Below are 23,524 nucleotides of genomic sequence, written 5' to 3'. Positions count from 1 at the left end.
CTCTTTATAGTTTTATACGAGTTTTAAAATATAAGTTGTTTCTAAAAATAACTTCTGTCTTCGTTTCTCTATTAATCTTCTGGTGCTTTATTTCATGCATGGTGTAAAATAATTTATTTTAAATACAGTCAAATATCCTATTATATTGCCGTTCCGAGCGGGACAGCATATTATACGCGTGCAATAGAGGGAACAGGAGGGTCAATATATGAAATTCTCCGTGCCTCGCGTCCTTACTTTATTCTAGTTAACTATAGACATCTATATAAACTATTTTGATGAACGGCCTCCTAGCCTAGTCGGTAGTGACCCTGCCTACGAAGGGGTCCCGGGTTCGAATCCTGGTAGGGGCATTTATTTGAGTGTTCATCACAAATAATTATTCCTGAGTTAATATGGATGTTTTCTATGTATATAAGTATTTATATACATAGAAAACATGTCGTCATCTAGTAGCCACAACACAAGCCTTATTGAGCTTACTGTGGGACTAGGTCGATCTGTGTAAAAATTGTCCTATAATATGTATTTATTTTTTTCTCTTCATTAAAGTGCACGTGCGCGTGCGCTAAAATGTTGGAGCTGCACACGCACACGTCACGCAAGCGGTGTGCCGTCACGCGTAGTGATCTGTATACTACAACGCTGCACGCACACGTGCACGTCACGCACACGCAGCCGGTGTCACAGGCCTTAAAACGTGCCTAACACAACTCCTTGTCAAGTGAAACCTTTTTTAATTACGACCTACCTCCCTAACCACTTTTTATAGACTTGTACAACTTTTATTTCTGTCTTCCTTAACTTTATAATGAAGTTTCTTGGAAAAAATAACCTAATTCTTATTCTTTTGAAAAGGGTTTCATAAGAAAATTGATTAAGTATGACTTGCGTTTCAATTTCCTTCGATAGACCAAACGTAATTGTCTTTGAAAAGCTATGAGAAAATACATGTCTATTTGTCTAATACGAGTTATACGAGTACCTAAATATCAATTTGGGAAACTAATAAAATATTCGTAGGTTTAGTTTTCCAATCAAATAAAGTAAAGTTGCTCATATTGCTGATATAAGTCTAGTGATGTTATCATTATATCGTAATTGTCATAGACAGGGTTTAGAAAACGTTTTATTTTTCAAACCGGTTTTGTTCATTCACCCCGGAACGAAAAGTATATAGGTACATACATATATAAATAATAAATAAATAATAAATATTAGGGGACATCTTACACAGATCAAACCTAGCCCCAAACTAAGCAAAGCTTGTACTATGGGTACTAGGCGACGATATACATACTTGTATAGATAAATACATACTTATATACATAGAAAACAACCATGACTCAGGAACAAATATTAGTGTTCATCACACAAATAAATGCCCTTACTGGGATTCGAACCCAGGACCATCGGCTTAGCAGACAGGGTCACTATCCATTAGGCCAGACCGGTCGTCACGTGAGTAAACACATCCAAATATTAATTAAACAATTTGATTTATTCCCTAGTTTTAATAAATGTCCTAAACAACCGTGCCCGGTATGAGCGTTTCTTTAATTTTTTGCCATTTTCATATATTGTGACCTTTTTTGCCACTTTTTGCTCTTTCGATCCTAATGGGAATAAAAAATGTCCCAGAGTTTTTTTTCCTATTGTGTTACCATTTCCCCATATACTTTGTATGGCGGTAACAAAATGGAAAATTTGAAAAAATTATGAAAATTTTCCATTGAGAGCGGTGGTAGGTGGATATGACGTCCGACTTTCAATCCGGGGGTCGCGGGTTCAAATCCTGGCTCGTACCAATGAGTTTTTCGGAACTTATGTACGAAATATCATTTGATATTTACCACTAGCTTTTCGGTGAAGGAAAACATCGTGAGGAAACCTGCATACATCTGCGAAGAAATTCAAAGATGTATGTGAAGTCCCCAATCCGCAGTGGGCTAGCGTGGGGACTATAGCCCAAACCCTCTCGTGCTTGAGAGGAGGCCTGTGCCCAGCAGTGGGACGTATATAGGCTGAAATGATGAAAATTTTAGATCACTTTTTTTCTCCTATAAGGATGGAAAGGGCTCGCGATCCTGACTAGAAATAATACAAAAGTGGCAAAAAATGTCACAATATATAAAATGGCAAAAAAAAGAAACGCTCTTATAATGAGTTTATGACATGTTAATCACTATTTATAATATCTTTTCTTGAAATTGACATAATCAATATTTTCATATACTTAAGGAAAACAGTATATATCTAATCTAATCAACTAATTTATTCTATTTGCTGAATCAATTATTTATTTAAATCACTTCGCGGAGTAGGTATTTGAGTCATTCTACTTGAAACCTGATCGATAAAAAAACTATTGTCACTGTAAATAGAAAATGTTATCATTTATAAATAATAAGGCTGAGTCATTCGCACATCCACCAATTTTATACATGTGAATCTAATGATTTGGTATACCCGGTTTTGGACAAGGCATGGTGTAAACCCGGAAAAAATATAGATTTAAATGTTGATTGTTTCTTCCACGTGTGATAGTGTAAATAGTGATCTCACTAATTAAAAAAATATGTAGTTAAGTAAGTCAATTAAACAGATACTAGTAAAATTCATAGATTTTTTCACAAATATGATTTTTTTTATCCAACATTTCCCTTAGGTTCTAGCCAAATTTACCCTATATGCATAGGGTTTCCAGTTTTATAAGAATTGCTGATAGGAAATAAAAAAATCGGTTTTCATCATTTTTTTTACTTCCAATATTATTTTAGCAAAGTTAAAAGTTTAAATCCTGGCTCGTACCAATGAATTTTTCGGAACTTATGTACGAAATATCATTTGATATTTACCACTAGCTTTTTGGTGAAGGAAAACATCGTGAGGAAACCTGCATACATCAGCGAAGAAATTCAAAGGTGTATGTGAAGTCCCCAATCCGCATTGGGCTAGCGTGGGGACTATAGCCCAAGCCCTCTCGCGAATAAGAGGAGTCCTGTGCCCAGCAGTGGGACGTATATAGGCTGAATTATTATTTATTACTATTATAAAGTTAAAAGTTAAAGTTCGAATTAAAGTTATCGAATTCTTCGAATAAATATGATTACTATAAAGCTATGGTTTTCCCCGAAATTTCATTATCTTGTTGACTGATATTATGTTGCACACATCTGTTTGTCCAAAGGTATATATTATCTAGAAATTATCTTCGCACATTTAATGATAATAATTATTATAATCCCCGAAATTATCTGTTTCAATAACATAATGTGCGTACAGGGTTATATTAGCATTTATTTGTGTATTTAACACGAATATTTTGTTCCTGAGTAATGGATGTTGTCATGTAAACAAACATTTCTCAAATATATTATGACACTTTTCTCTGGAATTACACAATAATCATCACTTAAAATGTTGTTGTATACTAAAAGAAACTCACAAAGTATTGAAATCAACCAAATAACCACTGAAAAATATAATTTCTAATAAGATTTCATCAATAATCACAGTAACGAACGGATCACCTCGAAAACATCTGTCATTACGATGTCTAGATTTTCTATGAATCGTATATTGTTGGAATGACACTTTGACGTCACGTTTGTTTACAATGTTTACATGATAAGACACGTAAGGATGTATAATTGTATACACTACATTAAAGTGTATACAATTATACCCCACCTGGGTTGGAGTAAGATTGAAAGGGTTTTTTGGTCCTTTTTTTAGAACATTTAACGCTAGAGACTTGAAAGCTGAAGCTTCGTAAGGTTCGTAAGTCTTTAATAGTTAGACCAAGTGTCTGCAAAGATTTTGATAGCACACGCAGTGCAAGTGTTATTTTAAACGCCAAACTACTATGAAATTATGACGTTTAAATAACATTTGATAAGAGGATCAGTGTTAAGATCGATAGATGCCTTTGCCGAAACTATTAATACTCACGTATTATAACGGATTATATTAATTAATCAGCAGATAAAATAATGCAAGATAATACAATCATTTAGGGTATAAATAGGTAAACCAAGGTTAATGAGTACACAGTCAAGTTTGGAACCATGCATGTTGCTGTATTACTTCTTGGGGTGGTTGTGGCCGTTTCGGGTAAGCTTTTTTTTATACCTTGACAGTAAACAAACGTGTGACCGCCTGATGTTAAGTTTAGTTAATTTAGGTGCAAGGATTCAATCCTTAATTTGGCAGAAATCAGGGAAGATCGTGAGTTCAAACGTCCTCGGCGCTCAATAGTATCAATGATCCTGGTTAAGAAAAATATACAAAAAGAGGGTCCATTTGGACAGTGCCAAATTAAGGGTTAAAGACCCAGGGGACCGTAACTTACACTTATTTTCCTGAAATTACAACATTAAAAAAATTATTACAAACTTCGTTTAATTTTATAGCTCGTTGCACTCGTGGAAATGATCAACGCGCGTGACAACAAAAAGAGATCAATATTCATAAGAGCCCATCAACGTGCACACTAGCGCCACTGCTAAATAATTCTGATTATTTAAATTTAACGAAAGAAGTACATTTTATAATATAATAGTTTTTAATATAATATATATAATATGTCTCATTATAATAGTATTTACGTTGCTGGATTCGTCAATCAATGCGTCCAAAGTTAAAGCGGCCGTTTTGGTTTTGAGTTCCTAGATCGAAATCCAGCAACATAAAAACTAGTTTGATGTATTTAAAAGGTAATTAAATACAAAATACAGTACATAGTGGCCCCCTTTTTTAAATATCTATCGTTAAATTTAAATAATTATAATTATTTAGCAGTGGCGCTAGTGATCACGTTGAGGGGTTCTTAAGCAACGCACAAAGCGCCATCTTCAAATGTTGCAGATTAAACTAAAAAGTCTGTAGACCAGACTCCAGTGTGTCCTCGACCCTATTCCTAGGATTTCAGAAACCTGATGACAGGCTGAAAGGAGCCGTTCCCTTCACCAGCTTTTAAATTCCGCTTCATAATTCTTCATATATACGTCGTCAAAAAATTCACAACTTTTTTACAAATCTTACTTGAGTGATTTTGACCTACACACACCTGATTCATCATCATCATGTCAGCCTTTTATCGCCCACTTCTGAGCATAGGCCTCTCGAGTACGCCACTCATCCCGGTCCTGAGCCAATCTCATCCACAAGTCACCCGCAATCTTCCGAATGTCGTCCACCCAACGAGCCAACGGACGTCAGGCACTCCTTTCGTCTGAAAGCGGCCACCATTCCGTTAACATTTTGGCCTACCTGCCATCACTCTGCCTGGCAACATGTCCCGCCCAGCTCCATTTAAGTTTGGTGATAACGTATCTCGGCATTCCTCGCTCGGTCTTGAAGTTTGATATCGAACCACCTGATTAATATTCAAAAATCTTTTAATATTTCAGCCTTACCCCGGACCGAACCCCCAAGCCAAAGGATTGTGGGAGGCTCTCTGACCACCATCGAAATACACCCGTACCAAGCTGCGCTGCTATCGACGTGGGATTTGAACTTTTTCAGCCAGAGCTGCGGGGGCACCATCCTGAACAACAGATCTATTCTCACCGCGGCTCACTGCTTCTGGTTAGTGTTGATGTGAATGTTTTATTTCTAGTGGGTGAATGATGAGATGAGCAAAGCAGAGGTATGGAGGAAAAAGATATGCTGCCCTGACCCCAAGAGATGGAAAAAGGGCAAGCGATCGTGATGGTTAGTGGTAGTCTAATAGGTAGTTTTTCTATTTATTTTTATTGTCGATAGGAAAGGTTATCATGTCGTTAGTTAGAGTTTAAGTTTAAATTTAAGTTTTTATCTGGTAGGCTTTTCGGCCTTCCCCCCTAAGAGTTCATCAATTTTATTCATCTGATGCATGGTTTTAAAGAAACAATTGACCTTCCAGGTAACTGCCTGGATCACGGCCAATGGCTAAATAGATTTTATCGCATAAATCTATGTAAATACAGATTCTGATTTTACTTTCAATTGAGTAATAAAGACGTTGACTGCCAACGTCATATTTTTTATTTCAATGTGAAAATTATATAAGAATTGACTAAGTGTGTGAAAGCGTTAAAAGTATAGCATAATATATAATTATATATCCTTGTAAAACCAGATTCTGATTTCAAACTTAGGTACCTGAATTGAGCAATAACTACACTGACATCAATTTTCAGTCGATAGAAAAGGTCATCATGTCGTTAGTTAGTTAAAGTTTAAGTTTAAATTTAAGTTTTTATCTGGAAGGCTCTTCGGCTTTCCCCCCTAAGAGCTCATCAATTTTATTCATCAGATGCATGGTTTTAAAACAATTGACTTTCCAGGTATTTTACCGACGCCATTCGCCACCGCGTCCGCGTCGGTTCCACCTACGCGAACAGCGGCGGCGTCGTCCACACTGTCTTCCAGAATATGCTCCACCCCAGCTTCAACCGCAACACCCTCGACAGCGACGTCGCAATCGTCCGACTGGCCTCCATTATCACTTTCAACAACCAGGCCCGCGCGGGATCCATCGCTGGTGCTAATTACAATGTTGCTGATAATCAAGCTGTTTGGGCTACTGGATGGGGTGCTACAACGGTAAGAGAAAACAAAACGAATATTAATTTGCTAGTTCAATTGTGCTGCCTTTTTTTAACTACTGCCTCCTAGAGTTAGACCAAGAAAAGTCTGCAGCGCACAGTGAAAGTGTTATTATTAAACGTCAAACTTCTATGAAATTATGACATACAAATAACACTTGCACTGCGTGGGCTATCAAAATCGCTGCAGATTTTTCTTGGTGTAACTCTACATTATCTGTGCCTCTTTCTAAATTATTATAACCATTTGATTTATTGTTATGGAAATTCCTATATGAAGACATTATATTGATTCTGTGAGCTTCGAGAGTATAATTTAAAACTGAATAAATCTATTCGGTCATCGAACCTGCTCACAAAATTTCGAAAATCGGTTGAGAAAAGAAAATGATTTCGTATGTCCGAATGTCTCCTCTAAAGTGTCATTCTATGGAACTTGCTAACTATGTAAACAAACCGCCATATTGAAATTGTCTCTGAATGATGAATTTACTAGTGACTTTTGTTTACATAGTTAGCAAGTTACATAGAATGACACTTTAGAGGAGAACATTCGGAGATACGAAATCATTTTTCAAAAATGCTTTGTTTTGCTCATCAACTTGAACGCGATAAAGTCCCGTTTTATAATTTAATAAGGTAAACGTACTAGTGCTCGACATGCTAATGCCCAATAGATGACACCTTGCTGTCACCTCTATTGACATTGATTTTCAAGATGACATGTACTGGGGCCGCGTCGAGCACCAGTATGTTTACCTTAATGTGTAAAAATTGTGACAGTTTAAATCAATGATTAATTCTCCCTTTATTCCCTCCAGTTCAATGGTCCAGCCTCCGAACAACTCCGTCACGTCCAAATCTGGACTGTGAACCAATCGGTCTGCGTGGCTCGCTACAACGAGCTTCGTCTGGTGGTGACCGATAACATGCTGTGTTCCGGCTGGCTGGACGTCGGCGGCCGTGACCAGTGCCAGGGCGACTCTGGCGGCCCTCTCATCCACAACGGTGTCGTTGTCGGTGTCTGCTCTTGGGGACATCAGTGCGCCGTTGCCAGGTATCCTGGCGTTAACGCTAGGGTATCCAGGTTTACTGCCTGGATCACGGCCAATGCCTAAGATTTTATAGAATAAATCTATGTGAATGCAGATTCTGATATTAGTTACATTCAATTGAGCAATAAAGACGTGGACTGCCAACATCATATTTTTTATTTCAATGTGATAATTATGTAAGAATTGACTAAGTGTGTGAAAGCGTTAAAAGTATAGGATAATATAAAATAATAATTATAATAATAATTACCCGTGTAAAACCAGATTTTGATTTTTAAACTTACCTGAATTGAGTAATAAATACTTACGCTGCCATATTTTTTTTTATTTCAAATGAGAAAATAAAATAAGGACTTAGCAGATTTATGACAGGGATGGGGCAACTGTGTGAAAGCGCTAGTTTTGAAAACTGACCTTAATATGCTATAATGGTTTATAATATTATAATACTGGATACAAACTGTAGTGTAAATTAAGACGTTTTACAGTACATCAGTAGGGCTAATATGGTCGGTTTTTTATCATCTGTAATCATGCCTGTCACGTTCTAACAAATATGTAAGTGCGAAAGTGACACATGACTTGACAGGTGATAAAAATGCGAACATGATACCGCCGCTGGTGCTCCTTCACGACACCTTGTGCTTCGTTCGATTCGGACTCTAGTCGATTTAAAACACTCCCTTCGATCGTGTTTTAAAATTCCCCACTCGTTGCGAATTTCATATTATTCGCACTTGTATCGTTAACAGCAATAATAACCATAAATACATATTTTATTACATTATTAAACAAATTTAATAAAAACAGTGCTGAATAAAAATCAATATGCTTTTGAAACATAATTATGGGACATAGATACGAAGCATACGATAGCGGCCTAATTGTGTGGGAAAGGCCGAAATCAAGATAACAGATTACAATGCAATAATTATTTGATAACGAATGTTTGAGCCCCTTTTACACTGTCCGATGATCATTGTCATTTCAGGGGCCTAGTCAAACAAAAGATAATTTATTTATCACAAAACAGATGACAATCGTTCATACATAAAAATGACAATCGAAACTTAAATGATGTATGGAAACGATGACCATTTTTGTGTGCCAATTTTGTGTCGGATTATATAAAAGGGTACTAACTGGGTTTTCACTTGGGCATACAACTTTATCATAATAGATAACAATATTATGGTTTGATAAAGATAGTATTAACTATTAGAAATCGACAGGTTACTCAAGCGTTGTGACAATGTTTAGGCATCTCGGGGTTTTGGTGATACATTCTTTGATTGGGACCCATGTTTTGGGTAAGTATTAGCTTTTTTACGTACGTAATGAGTATAGCTACCTTCTTCTCTGATTCGCAAGTTTGGAATTGGTTTTTAACTAGTGCTGGTGGAAATATTTTGAATGAAACTTACCCTGAAATGTTCTCGGAATTTTAACGAGAAGTTAAGGAACTTATTGGCAACTTATCACTTATCAACAAAATAGTCGACTGTAACAAACTAAAACATATAAATATGAACATGTAGTTATATACACGGTGGCAAAAAAACTTTTACTATGGGACCAACCCCGAAATCGCGAAAAAAATTTACCCTCCCATAGGAAATGTACCAGCCAAAATGTATAAAACAGCCAATTTTTTTTCGCGATTTCGGCGTTGGTCCCATAAAAAAAGTTGCTCATATAATCCCAAAACCTCCCTGGCAACGGGAATGCACTTATTTTTTGGCCACTCTTTTCAAATCAATAAGTTTCATGTCGTAATGTTTCCTCATTTTGGGAATGTTCTGCGGAACATTCCCAAAATGTGCTTGAAGTTGCACATTGTTGAGCGAAATAAAGATATTGTATTTGGATTTTAATTTCAGCTGTCCCTAATCCATTGGCTACTCAAAGAATAGTGGGCGGCGAACTCACTACTATTGAACAATACCCGTTCCAAGCTGCCCTGCTCATGTCATGGGACTTGAGCTATTATGGACAAATATGCGGAGCCACCATTATAAATGCGAGATCTATTTTGACCGCTGCTCATTGCTTTTGGTAAGTACCTGAATGAAGTTTTGAATCCACTGATTATAAAGAGTTATAGCGCCTGACAGAGACAGCACGCCCAAGCGTGCGTTAGAAAGAGATAGCACGCCTAGTGGGCGGCTTCCCAAGAGAACCAATCGAGGTCGACCCCCTGCTCGCTTTTTAACTCACTAAGCCGCGGGTCAATTTTATGCTAACTGCTGAAAGATAACAGCGCTGCGCGCGAGTGCAGTTCGGTAGCCGGTATCCTTTGGTATAAACGTGGGCGCGTATCCGACCACGCAACCGATCATAACTTTGTTGATTTGTAATAGTTTTAGTATTTTTAAGTACAGTGGACTGTGTTGTAAGGTGGTGGCACTGGTACTCGACGCGGTCCCAGTACATGTCATCTTGAAACTGACAGCAGGGTGTCATCTATTGGGCATTAGCATGTCGAACACTAGTACCACCACCTTATCTGTTAGGAACCAATGAATACTTCATAGTCTTTAAGTTTATGTTTCCTTGTATGTACATAATGACACTTTTTATAATAATTAGAGCGTCATCCGCCTTAAGCTTTGCGCTATACTTAATACATTTCTGCCCTCCGGCCGGAAAGCGTCAACTTTCCGCCCGCTGCGCTAAACAAAGTTGGCGCTTTCTGGTTCCGTCGAGCAGAAAAATAGGATACACACCTCGGGCAATAAATAAGAAAGCTTCAGATCTCGTGTAATTGTCAGCCGAGTCGACGAGATATTTCTTACTTTCCTGCTCTAGGTATGTAATAAACAATTAAAATCTTACTTATAAAATTATACAAAGTACAAAAATACTATACGCATTTATAACAGCCACTCCATGGTTCCCAAAATACAGGCTCGGTCTTTGCGGACCACTGTTTTTGATGTCATGTTTCATTTTCATTACAGGTACTTCATAGAACCTAACCGATACCGATTCAGAGTTGGTTCCTCGTACGCCAACAACGGCGGCGTTGTACACAACGTTCTTGCGAACATCATCCATCCAGGCTACAACCCTAGTAGCCTGGACGTCGACGTCGCCATAGTCCGCTCGACTACCATCATTGTTCACACTGAGGCGGTGCAGCCAGTTCCGATAGCTGGCCCTGGATATATTATGCCTGATAATTCTGAAGTTTGGGCTACAGGATGGGGACAGACTGATGTAAGTACAAGTTTTAATAGCGATTTTGAAAGTAGCTTAAAACTTTGTGAAATATTTAAAAAACCGGGCAAGTGCGAGTCGGACTCGCGCACGAAGGGTTCCGTACCATAATGCAAAAAAAAAAACGAAAAAAAAGCAAAAAAAAAACGGTCACCCATCCAAGTACTGACCACTCCCGACGTTGCTTAACTTTGGTCAAAAATCACGTTTGTTGTATGGGAGCCCCATTTAAATCTTTATTTTATTCTGTTTTTAGTATTTGTTGTTATAGCGGCAACAGAAATACATCATCTGTGAATATTTCAACTGTCTAGCTATCACGGTTCGTGAGATACAGCAGCACCATTTAACCCTTATTTATTAGGGAATCACAAATATGAGAGTTTAGGTCTTAGATAATATGCCATGCAGATCTATGCGCAAAACCGATCTACAAGATGGACGACACCACTCGTGATGTGTCATTCCCGGTTATGGTAGTGATGTAAAGCACCGATAAATGATGGTTCCGCCGTTTAAAAAGTAAGTACATCTCGTGGAAAACATAAAGTTGTAGTTCTTAATCTTAACCCTTTCCATAACTGCGAAACTCTAAAACTTTATTGTATGCTGTTGAAGATCTTGTAATTTTGAATATCAAGGTACAATAGGATTAGTGGTATGAAAGAGCCACCCAGCGGCGTAACTAGGTATAATATCAACTGAGGCCCTTGGCAAATTCATCATACGTGACATTGGGGCCTGTGCTCACGGCCTCCAGTTCAAATTAGTGCATCTCAAGCGAGAGGTCCATGGTATTTTGCTTGCTTTGCGACCCTATAACTATTACCTGCCTATCAGCCACTGCTGGACATAGGCCTCCCCCACAGACCGCCACCGGGAGTGATCTCTAGCACACTGCAGCCACCGGCTCGCAGCGATCCGTCCATCTAGTTTGTGGGTGTCCGACACACCGCGCTTACCCATCCGTGGCCACTCTAGAACTTTTCTGCCCCAGCGGCATCGACTCTTCGGGCTATGAGGCCTGCCCATTTTCACTTCAACTGTGCAATTCTACCTTACCCTGTACCTATCACGTCATTATAGCCACCCTGAAACTAAATCGATTAATATAACCAGGTAACCGGTCCAACTTCGAACCAGCTCCGCCATGTCCAGATCTGGACAGTAAACCAAGCAGTCTGCAGAACCCGCTACAACGAATTAGGATACGTCGTTACCAACAACATGCTCTGCTCCGGTTGGCTAGACGTAGGAGGCAGGGACCAGTGCAGCGGAGACTCCGGCGGGCCCCTCATACACAATGGAGTGGTGGTGGGGGTGTGCTCGTGGGGGGAGCAGTGCGCGCTCGCAAGGTATCCTGGTGTTAACGCCAGGGTGTCGAAGGTTGCTGATTGGATTCAGGTTAATGCTTAGTGAGAGTTTTTTTTACTTTTGAGAACTTCGAATAAATGGCCTTTTTTATTTTCTCTCTCTCTTTCTTTCTTTGACGCATAGTATTGTGAACAGACAATAATAGAGAATATAGACAGTAGGTATTTTTCAAACAACCAGAGTAGGTACAGACGCCTGCGTTCGCGGTCTTCCACTTAGACTCTATTCCAGTATATTAAGGTTCAAAAGTGGAACACCGCGAACGCAGGCGACTGTACATTCAATTTAGATAGGTATAACCTTAACACGCTAATTTGTATTCTGATGATATTCGCGTCCCCATTACGAAATCCCTATTACAAAAACTTTGATCATGTCATAACATAACATAACAACAGAGTAAAAAGTAACAGTGGACCGATGCCTTTGATGTTTGCGTAAATGCTGACACTTGCGCATAAGAACACAGTAGGGTTGTCATAGACTTTTAAATAATGCCAAAGACTTACACTTGACTTACTATAAGACACGCTAGCGTCGCTAGCCCTGTAAGTAGTACCGAGCTACTAACAATGGCGATGTATGCAGCTCGGGTGCGCGCGATCCGCCCCTCGTCCCTCGCACCCCGCACGATTGCCCTGTCTAGACGGCTTCTTCAAATGACTGTATTGTTTTATACATTTCAATAACAAAACTTCCGTGAGACACAGACATATTAAATATATTAACTGTCTTTTTCGACTTAAATACGTGAGTGACCCGTTCTTAATATATTTAATATGTATTGTTTTATAGACTCTAAAATAGACTATATACTCTAAAATAGAGTCTATAAAACAATACAGTCTAAAATAGAGTCGAAAATAGACATAGTAGTCTAAAATAATTCTTAGGTAATAAGTAATATCAAACTTGTATGTCATATTAAATCTGCTGAGCACAAAAATCCCGAATTTTATCGCATTAAAAATCCCACATATATGAACCAATCAGCTGTCACATCATCTCAAATTATTTGTCAAGTAATAACACTCTTATACCTATGACACAATCGTGGCACTCGCCGAGGCTTTTAACTGGCCCTCGAGATCCTTGCGATGGAAGGTCGGAGAAAAATGATCGCAACCTGAAGGGTCCCGTGAATGTATTGAATACTGCTGGATGTGTCATCTTTTTTAGGGTTCCGTACCCAAACGGTAACACGGGACCCTATTACTAAGACTTCGCTGTCCGTCCGTCCGTCCGTCTGTCACCAGGCTGTATCTCATGAACCGTGATAGCTAGGCAGTTGAAATTTTCCCAAATGATGTATTTCTGTTGCCGCTATAACAACAAATACTAAAAAGTACGGAACCCTCGGTGGGCGAGTCCGACTCGCACTTGGCCGGTTTCTTTTATTAAACCCCGACGCAAAAATGTGTTATACGGTGATTCTCAGATCCGTTTTATCAAAATGATTCATTGCGTTGCAGAAATGATATCAGATGAAATAGCTTTGTTTTTCGGAGATGTTCGATACTTGATTTTCACTGGCACTCAATACTAATTATATGAATTCATTTAGGCTGGATAAGGTCTCATCTAAAACTAGAAAAGAGTATTTGCAAATATGACCTCAGTCGTATCTTCAATGAGTGTTTAAACAAGTTGTTCGTTACCAATCATTTATTTTATTTATTTATTTATTTAAACTTTATTGCACAAAATACAAATAAAATGTACAAATGGCGGACTTAATGCCTAAAGGCATTCTCTACCATTCAACCATAGGGCTAAACAGAGATGTAATAAAAATGGTGCGAGAAGAAAAGTAAGAGAATTTGATTCTCACATTACACAGTTTCCTTTATAGGTTCTATGACAAACTAGAGTTATAAACAGCGCCACCTTTTAGGGAATTCGGACATCAAACTAAAAAATTAGACATATCTAGAACTTTAACTCTCGTAACTAAAGAGCGAAGGATCCTTGAACAATATTCGAGTATGCTGCGAGGTATCGAGTTGAGAAGCAATTTTTCCGACTCACCCTCACCCCGGGTAATGGTGTAGGATGTTGCGTTAATATGAGGTATTTATTATGTCAGGCTAAGGATGACTCACGCTAGACCGGGCCGGAGCCGGGCTGGAGTTTCCGGCGCTTCGTTTTCTATGGAAAGCACCACGTGATCACTGTGCAGCCGTCATAGAAAATGACATGTCGGACGCCTCGGCCCGGGTTCGACCGGATCTAGCGTGAGTCATCCTTTATGTTGCTGAAATATTACGTAGTCCTTTAAGGGGCTTTCATAAATTACGTCATTTATTTTTGACGATTTTTAAAACATCGCAACCTCATATGTTTGGGGCTTTTTTAATTGTCTCGATGAGTATTAGTTGTAATGTGGAAAGAAAAATACACTTAGCAATAAAAGCTTGTAACAAAAATGAAATTTTTGCCAAAAACTTATTCAATCATAAGCCATAAACTATTTGTTATGGTCCATTTGGAAATGGACGAAACTGGAAATTGTATACCTTTTTCGATCAGACCAAGCCTAATATAAAATGAAAAGAGTTTATATTCGAAATCTACTACGATCTCAAATAAATCAAACCTGGTGCCTTTAACTAAAACTCTCACCCAACCCTTCTCGTGAACTAGTTTATTTATCATGCGGTTTCATCGAACTTAAAGGGTTCCTTAGACTATAACTCTTGCACTATAAAGAGTAAAATATGCAGACAATGACTATTGGGTAGTAAAATGGTGCCGTTCGTTTGAATTATTTTGAGTTTTTCAGGGAAATTGGATTGGACATTTCACTTTTATGGGTGGAAACGCGACTAGGTAAGTGTGTTGGGATTGTTAGGGTTTGCTCTAGTGTTTCCAGAAAGTGATTATATAATTTAAGTTACATACTTATTTTAGTAAGTACTATTAGATATGTAAAATATAAGACATAAATTAAACCAATCAAGTGATGATATAGAGATACTAACTGTTCTTTGAAATAAGCTACCTGTCACAGGTAAAAATCAATTGCGATCAAAGAAATAGGTAAACTATTTCAATTTAATTTTTCATGAGACTAAAAATACTATGAAACATATACTTAATAAATATACAGGGTGATTCAGGAGACGTGAGCAGGACTAACACTGCGCATATCGTTAATTATAAGCAACTGTTTCGTATCAGTATTAGTGAGGTTAACGTTAATTTTCTAGTCGTGTTGAAAAAAAAAGTTATTAATTTTTTTACGACATGCATGGTCACCCTAAAATTAGAATACTAAACTACCGATAATCAAAGTGTGTCAAATTGAATGTCATTACTGTCATCACGGTCTGGTTACTTTTGAAAACTCGTATCTCACTCAAGTTTGACAGTTTATTTTCTTCGTAATCAAAATGCCATTACAGTTAAAGAGGTTTTATGTTTATTAATTAGGTCCTGTAGGGTGACCATGATTGTTGAGAATTAAATTTGCCCTCACCAAAAAGTTAAAAAATAGGAAAAAGTGTTGTTGTTTCTCCTAAATACGACGGTGATCGATCAATTATCAGTTACTGAGTATGCAGGATTAGTCCTGCTCACATCTCATGAATCATCCTGTATAACTCACCTATTAAAAGTCTTCAAAACAATTCAGCAGGCATCTGTAACAATAAACACATATTTATATTACAAATGTGGAAAATAAGCCATTCCCGATATACAAATACCTATTACATATCTATTTACTTAACAATATTTTATTACCTAACAATATGTACGTATACAGCATTACATACAAGCCAATACACCGAGAAATTAAACATTGCAAATATACACAGTACCTATACAAACACATGAAAAATATAACGAGATAAAATGTAGGTGACATCAAATAAATACAAAATGTATTTATGTAAAATAAATTATTTTTGTAACTTACGTTTTGATACTTTATTTTTGTAAGATATAGATACGAGGAGTAACTATAGGTATGCTAAGGATTAAGCAATATGAAATGTAAAACCCACTACGCAAGTGGTGATTATTGTGTAATTCCAGAGAAAAGTGTGATAAAGTCTTCGAGAAGTGTTTGTTTACATGATAGGTCAAGTAAGGATGGATTAATACACTTTAGGTTTATTTAAGAATGTAATTGGGTATTTGACTGTATTTAAAATAAATTATTTTACACCATGCATGAAATAAAGCACCAGAATATTAATAGAGAAACATAGACAGCAGTTATTTTATGACACAATTTATATTTAAAAACCCCTATAAAACTATAAAGAGTAGGTAATTTGATTGTGACGTCACATGCTATAGTTCGTTTTTTTTAGCATTAGAAAGAAGGTAAGCGATCTTGACATGTCTTTTAATTGAAAAACGCTTTATAAAAATCAATAACTATTAATTATGAAAGCAGAAGAATATAAAAGATCGTATTAGATTCATAATTGTTACATATTTGCCGTAACTTATTTTTTAAATATGTTTTTCAAATAAAAGACACATCAAGATTGTTTACCTTATTTCTAATGCTAAAAAAAAACGAACTATAGTGTTTCATATAAATTCCATAGTAGCAAAATCGTTTTGACAGTTCGAAAAAAGAAACTGATTTGACTAGTAGTTAAATACCCTATTGGTAAACGTAACGTTATTTAAAGATATACATATTTATCCGTTTAGGCCCACTTGCACCATTCCACTAACCCGGGGTTAACCGGTTAAACCAGGAGTTGCCATGGTTAGCCATACAATTTGACACTACGTTAATAGTTTAATCGCTTAACCCCGGGTTAGTGGAATGGTGCAAGTGGGCCTTAGAAGTTAAATGCTAAACAGAGCAAATATAAACTGTTATCATTTCCATAAGTACTTCCATGGAATAATACCCTTATCGCGACCGCGACCCATCGTATTATAACATATCTGATATCTGTTACAAACCGACCCGTATATTGGGGTTTTATCTCTGATTCCCCATTGGATGGAAGGGTTTTCTTTGACCGTTTCGTATCGATATCAAGTTTCATGGTGGTTGGGTACTCACTTGCGTATAGAGAGCAATTTGGGAGGACATTAGAGATGCACCGGATATTCGGTTACTATCCGGTATCCGGCCTATCCGGCCCGTATTTTAATACCCGGCCGGACACCGGATAGTGTCCTACTATCCGGCCGGATACCGGATTTTAATTTTGCTTGATTTCGGAGTAAACAATTTCACTACGAAACAAGTCAAAACCTGCACAATGCGCACCTGCAAAACCAAAATGTAGGTATAGTTCCGCCGGCCGAATATTCGGCCGATGGTAAGGCCGAATATCCGGTATCCGGCCAAACAACTATCCGTTGCATTTCTAGAGGACATATTTTGGGAGACGTGCTCGGTTCCGAAGCCAACACATAGACATTTAATACAGGTGCGGTAGGTACAGTCGCCATCAGATATATCGGAGCGGCCAAGATGCTCACAAATATCTGAACACGCCCCTATCGTCAAGGCGTTAGAGTGCGTGTTCAGATATTTTTGAGCACCTCGGCCGCTCATATATCTGATGGCGACTGAGTAGGAACAGAGACAAAGTTTTTTGTTACTACTTGACACAAATATGACATAGCCTTGCGAACAATGATTGTGTTACCTGCTATAGCTTGTCAAAGGACTGTCTCATTTCAATCATAGACAGCGATAATCATACTATCTTTGTCTTACACTAGTACTAGCACCCAAAAGAGAAGGATGAGTATAGTTTTCCTAATCCTTACTGACTGACATATTGGTTTGACCTAGTATAAGTACAAAATCAGTTTTAGAATATAGAACAAAATTTATTTCGTTATTAAATACTTAAGTTCAGTTACTTAAGTATTTAATAACGAATATTAATATTATTCTGGAGCATTAATGGCAAAAACATAATATAAATTGATTAAAATGAGGAAGTTTCCCAATCTTTTCTTATAAATGTCAATAAAAAAACCAGGAAAATTTTAAAAATACTGGCGAAAGATTCGAGCAAAATTTAAAACTCATTTTCTAAATTATTGAGATATTTTTCGCTCCATTTTCAGATGAAAGCATTTTTTACGGTTGTCCTAGCACAAATTAATAATCCACAATACAATAAAACCTATATCTCCAACAGTACTTTTTTAGGGTTCCGTATTAGAAGGTACTTAATACGTTACGAGACCACGCCAGATTAAAAATGCACCCTCAACATGGCGTGTTTTTCCTAATGTAGGTATTGTAAAAAAGATGAAAAATTAAGCCTTTTAAAAGGCCCACAGATTACCAGTTCGCCGGATGATATCAGCCTGTCAGTTGTTCGGAGGTGACAAATTTTGCGTTTAACTGACAGGCCGATATCGTCCGGCGAACTGGTCAGGTAATAAGTGGGCCCCTTAAGGCAGATGGTGAGGGGAATCCACATGATTTTGAACTTTGTTCCAAAGTGATAGAGTTAAATTTTGCATAATTTCTGACACCCTTATGCCTTATGTTCTTCTTCCTCGCGTTATCCCGGGTTTTTTGCTACGGCTCATGGGAGCCTGGGGTCCGATTGGCAACTAATCCCGTGAATTGGCGTAGGAACTAGTTCTTACGAAAGCGCCTGCCGTCTGACCTTCCAACCCAGAGGGTAAACTAGGCTTTATTGGGATTAGTCCGGTTTCCTCACGATGTTTTCCTTTACCGAAAAGCAACTGGTAAATATCAAATGATATTTCGTACATAAGTTCCGAAAAACTCATTGGTACGAGCCGGGGCTTGAACCCGCGACCTCCGGATTGAAAGTCGCGCGCTCTTACCGCTAGGCCACCAGCGCTTCTTCCTTATGCCTTATAAAGGGTTAAAATTTGGAAAAAGTTAAATATCGCTCTTTTTAATTGCCTTAGAAAATGTTGAACTGACGATTTTCGTAACCAGAATTTGAGTTAGTTACTTTTAAAATGTTCTATTATTATTTTTACTATTTTATTTTCTGACTGTCAGTAGTTTAAAACTGTGAGTAGTTTAAAATACCATGTCATGAATACCACAGCTTCTTATATTATTGTAATATATAAACTTTTTCCATACTTGTGGCCTGGGGTGTGACCCAAGTAAAAAAAAACTAAAAGGAAAAATAATGAGATTCGACTTGTTACTCAAAAACCCCGTACCAAAATGAAGAACCCTTTAAAACAAAAACCATACATCAAAACTTAACCTCATAAAATAAAGTACCTACTCTTAACAAACCACCATTTTTAATAATTTCAGCAACATCTTATTTCAAGAACCACTTGAAAAAAAAGTTAACTTTAACTCCAAGCATATACAGTTCACATTACAACGACAATGTTAGAAACGATACATGCTATTGTGAGTTGCATGTATATTTTTCACTTTGTAAAGACGTCTTCACACGAGTACGAGACGAGGCATTACCGGGATGAACTTTTTCAGTTGGAGTGAACGAGAATTGTGCGCATTCGGATGTGGCGCGATTCGGCGGGTGAATAATAAAACAGAGATTCTCTGTTACATTCTGAATGTAACGTGATCCTACTGGGTGTAAAACAGCAGCCAAATAACACTAGATCCTACTCACAAAGTCTGTGTGGAAAGAGAAGAGTCGTAGAATGTATGGACACCTTTACATTCCAGTGTTGTGTTTCTGCCGGTGGCGGTGAGTAAGGTTGCCAGAGCATGAGGGTGCGAAGTGTAACACCTCCGGTGTTGCAGGCGTCCATAGGCAACGGTGACTTCTTACTTTATGCGGGCCGTATGCTTGTTTGCCCCCGACGCGGTATAAAAAAAACATTTAAATCGTAATACCAAGCGCAAACGCAAGGCCGCACTGGCAGGATCGCCATGTAAGGCGTCAATGATACAACCTTAAAGTAAGGGATAAGTTCGCCTTTGTACTCCCTATCCTGTGCCATAAATTTGTGTTTTGTACAATAAAGAGTTTATACATACATACATACATAGTGTTGGTGTCTAAATACGAAAATATTCTGTTAAAATAACGCGTACAGTCTGACAGTATTGCCACTTCTTAATTTCTACTCTTTTTGTCAGACTATACGTGCTACACCACACACACTAAACCCACACACGCATATACTTCATCTACGTGTGGGAGTGAGGTATACACAGGGCTCAGGTGTCAAATAGGCACTCTGCCAACCGAGATCGCCCCGCCACACTTGGCTGATGAAGCCGTTAGCCTTTAACGGCTTAAATCGCATTTTATTTCCGCGACGGCGGTCGCACAAATGTTCTCAAATAATGGCTTAGGAAATAAGCTGTCTTTATTTCTATTTTTACGGGAAGAGAAAACATCTTAAGGGAATTTGCAGATGTGTATACTCGTATGTTAGTGGCGGAAGCTTCGGCCCGGACCCGGGCCGTTCTAGCGTAAGTCATCCTAAATACCGCTCAATTTAGTGGTTTAATCCAGCAGCTCTGATGAGTTGGTAATGCCTAGAAATGTCCGATAATCAACTAGTAAGCCATAACGTTAACTATTACAACGCCTACATTTATAAATAGACAGGAAGATGGACGTTGCCATATTTCTTATGAGGACCGACCTGAAAACCGACATAATATATCTGCCCTATCGAATATTCGCGTATATTATATTTTGAATATTATCGAATGGACTCGCCGGAAGACCAGCACCGACTCTCGGGTCAGCATTATGCTGAGGCGAGCCCATTTCGTGGTAAACAATTTGTAATTATGTTTGTATTAAGCATTTAATTTTACTTTTGTATGTACACTAAGTTTATCACGAAAAATAAATGATTTATGATTTATGATTTTTTATTTTATGACCACGCTCTGCACCAAATCTCCAGTGAGGCATCACTGATTCTGACGTCAGGTACCATCGAGCTGATCGGATGATGGACACAGGAACTGGCCACATGAACTCTTTGATAAAACAACGCAACCATTGTGTTCGTGTCTTTTTAGAATTGTTTCGATGAGTAGTTGCCTGTTGAAATAGTTTATTCGTGGCATAAAAAATTGGTAACAGACAAAAGAGAAAAAAAGAAGAACGAAAATTAAAATTTACACTTAACATTACAACACATATTATTACATAACAGAACAAGTAAATAGCCACGAAATGGTCCCGACTCAGCATGGTGTTAGCCTTGATGGGCCAACGCTGGTCTTCCGTCGGGGCCACGGACGAGTGAATCACGGAAACGGAAAGTACACAACATTTAAATAATGAACAGTGGCAAAAAAACAAACGAGTTGGAAATAAATAAATAACAGATACAGTCAGAAATAAAATCATATATCATTTTTTTTACTAAAACCTTATTTTCCTTTGAGGAACGGTCACCCTGAAAACTGACATATAGCTATATTAGCTAATACCCTATCGAACATCCCACGCTCTGCACCTTAAGTCCAGTGAGGCATCACTGATTTCTGACGCGGGTTGAGTTGGGTTTCGTTATCTTCGCTATGGGTATTCATGACATTATTTGGCGTGTTTTTACCTATTCTTCGCGAGCGAGTTGAAGACAGAAATTCGACAATTTTTTAAAAGACAAATGGTTTAATATTGTGTTAACTGCCTAGTCTTTGTATACTGATTTGCAAACAATATAAAATATCAAGTTTTCACATAAAAGTGTTCGTCGTAATCGGGTAAGTACGGGTAAACTAGTCAAGATATGAAAGCATCAGTTTTGCCTTGAATAGATCTTGTATATCAGAGAAATATTTGACAAGGAATATAGAGCGCAGGAATAAAGATACAGATGTAGTGCATAATTATTTTCCATCGTATTTTCACGGAAACGTACGAACGTGTCTTGCTATTTCAGTCAGTCTCGGTACAATACTGAGGTTGACTGAAGTAGCATGACAAATACGAACGTTTCCGAGAAAATACGATGGAAAAAAAATTATGCACTACATCTGTAGTGACTATAATGATTTTCTCTCATCGGCTTTTCGTGCTAAGAAACATAATAAATGATTTCATTGTGCCCAAGCAATTTTGCTGCTCGCTATATTTAGGAATAAACCACATTATTTTAACGAAGGTCTTCTAAAAGTATCAAATTCATAAATGCATTTCAGTGGCTTCAAACCGTTCAAGAAACGCTTAAGTTTCGGGGTGAATACGAGTATGAAATAACTTTCATGGAACTATCTTAGTTATGAAAACTTATACGCACAGAATAAGGGTCTGGTATAAAGTTTCTTCAGATCCCCCTGGTTTGAAGTTGTAATTAAATTATATACTAATTAATATTTAAAAAATAATTAGATGAAGATTAGATAAGGACTTCATTACATACTACACAAAAAGAGTCTATGTTAATAAACTTCCTCAAGGCCCCTGAAAAAATTCCAAAAAGTACGAATAAAGACGAAAATCGGTTGAGGAATCTGGCCTGTAGCAGGCGTGGCTCACTCCGCGATTTCGTCGCGTCGCAACAAGTATCTACAAGTACATCCCACCCCACACCAATTTTGGTGGCTAGCCATAGGCCGCGCGTGGCGCTTGCGCCACCTAGCGGTCATATCTGTCCTAATCGTAACAGACGCGTTTTTATAGAGAGTGAGTCTTCTGTACCTAGTACTATTATTTATTCTGTGCCTGTAGAGGAACAGCTGGACAGCCAGGCAAATATATAAAAGTTTTTTACCCGAGCTGAAAAGCAGACGCTGCGACTTACGCATGCATGAATTCAGAAATTTAATTAATAGTTTGGCTTACAAAACAATTAGCTAAGTGACAGACAATCCGACAAATCCTTAACGGAGGTCGTGCCCTGGGGCGGTTCATTTCCATTTAGAAACGTGTTTCTATTTAAGAGGCGGCTTTGATTGTTCAATTTGCTGAAATCTAGGTATGAAATAGGCAGTATTTACTGAAGCGGAAATAAGGCAGAAAATTAGAAAGGAACAAAAGATATGGTGCGCCGTGCGAAACTTGCGACGGAAGATTTGGCGTTCGCGTGGGTTTCAAGTTTCAACCTCAATAACTTTGAAAGTATTCTTCTGTTTAAAATTTCGCTAGTCAAATCCCTCGACTATATCAGTATTTTGTACTAAAATTATGCTGCTATTGTATGCAGGGTAGCAATTTATAATTGAAAATAAATGAAAATGAGACGTCATGTTTTCGTGATTTTTTTCTATTGACCCAACTTTATTTTTTTAAGGTTTTGCTTTGAATATGCCAACCCAAATATAGTCTAGTTTTTGAGTGATTTTTTTAATGGCATTTGCCCGTGATTAAATCGTGTAAAAAATCAACATAAGAC

General features: G+C 37.8%; 2 protein-coding genes across 2 annotated transcripts; both read left to right on the top strand.

The window, feature by feature from the left end:
• Positions 1 to 4,056: 4,056 nt before the first annotated feature.
• LOC134801855 (trypsin CFT-1-like) lies at positions 4,057 to 7,711 on the top strand. Its single transcript, XM_063774495.1, has 4 exons — positions 4,057 to 4,116; positions 5,415 to 5,592; positions 6,333 to 6,591; positions 7,415 to 7,711. Exons 1-4 carry the CDS (start codon positions 4,071 to 4,073, stop codon positions 7,709 to 7,711), a joined length of 780 nt encoding a protein of 259 aa, XP_063630565.1. The 5' UTR covers positions 4,057 to 4,070.
• Positions 7,712 to 9,528: 1,817 nt separating this feature from the next.
• On the top strand, positions 9,529 to 12,297 carry LOC134801865 (trypsin CFT-1-like). Its single transcript, XM_063774508.1, has 3 exons — positions 9,529 to 9,703; positions 10,609 to 10,867; positions 11,987 to 12,297. Exons 1-3 carry the CDS (start codon positions 9,615 to 9,617, stop codon positions 12,281 to 12,283), a joined length of 645 nt encoding a protein of 214 aa, XP_063630578.1. The 5' UTR covers positions 9,529 to 9,614; the 3' UTR covers positions 12,284 to 12,297.
• The last annotated feature ends 11,227 nt before the right edge of the window (positions 12,298 to 23,524 follow it).

The sequence above is a fragment of the Cydia splendana genome, chromosome 23 (genome assembly GCF_910591565.1).
Source record: "Cydia splendana chromosome 23, ilCydSple1.2, whole genome shotgun sequence".
In the NCBI taxonomy this organism is placed as follows: Eukaryota; Metazoa; Arthropoda; class Insecta; order Lepidoptera; family Tortricidae; genus Cydia; species Cydia splendana.
The sequence above is the reverse complement of the archived record's forward strand: the minus strand, read 5'-3'. Positions and strand labels throughout refer to the sequence as shown.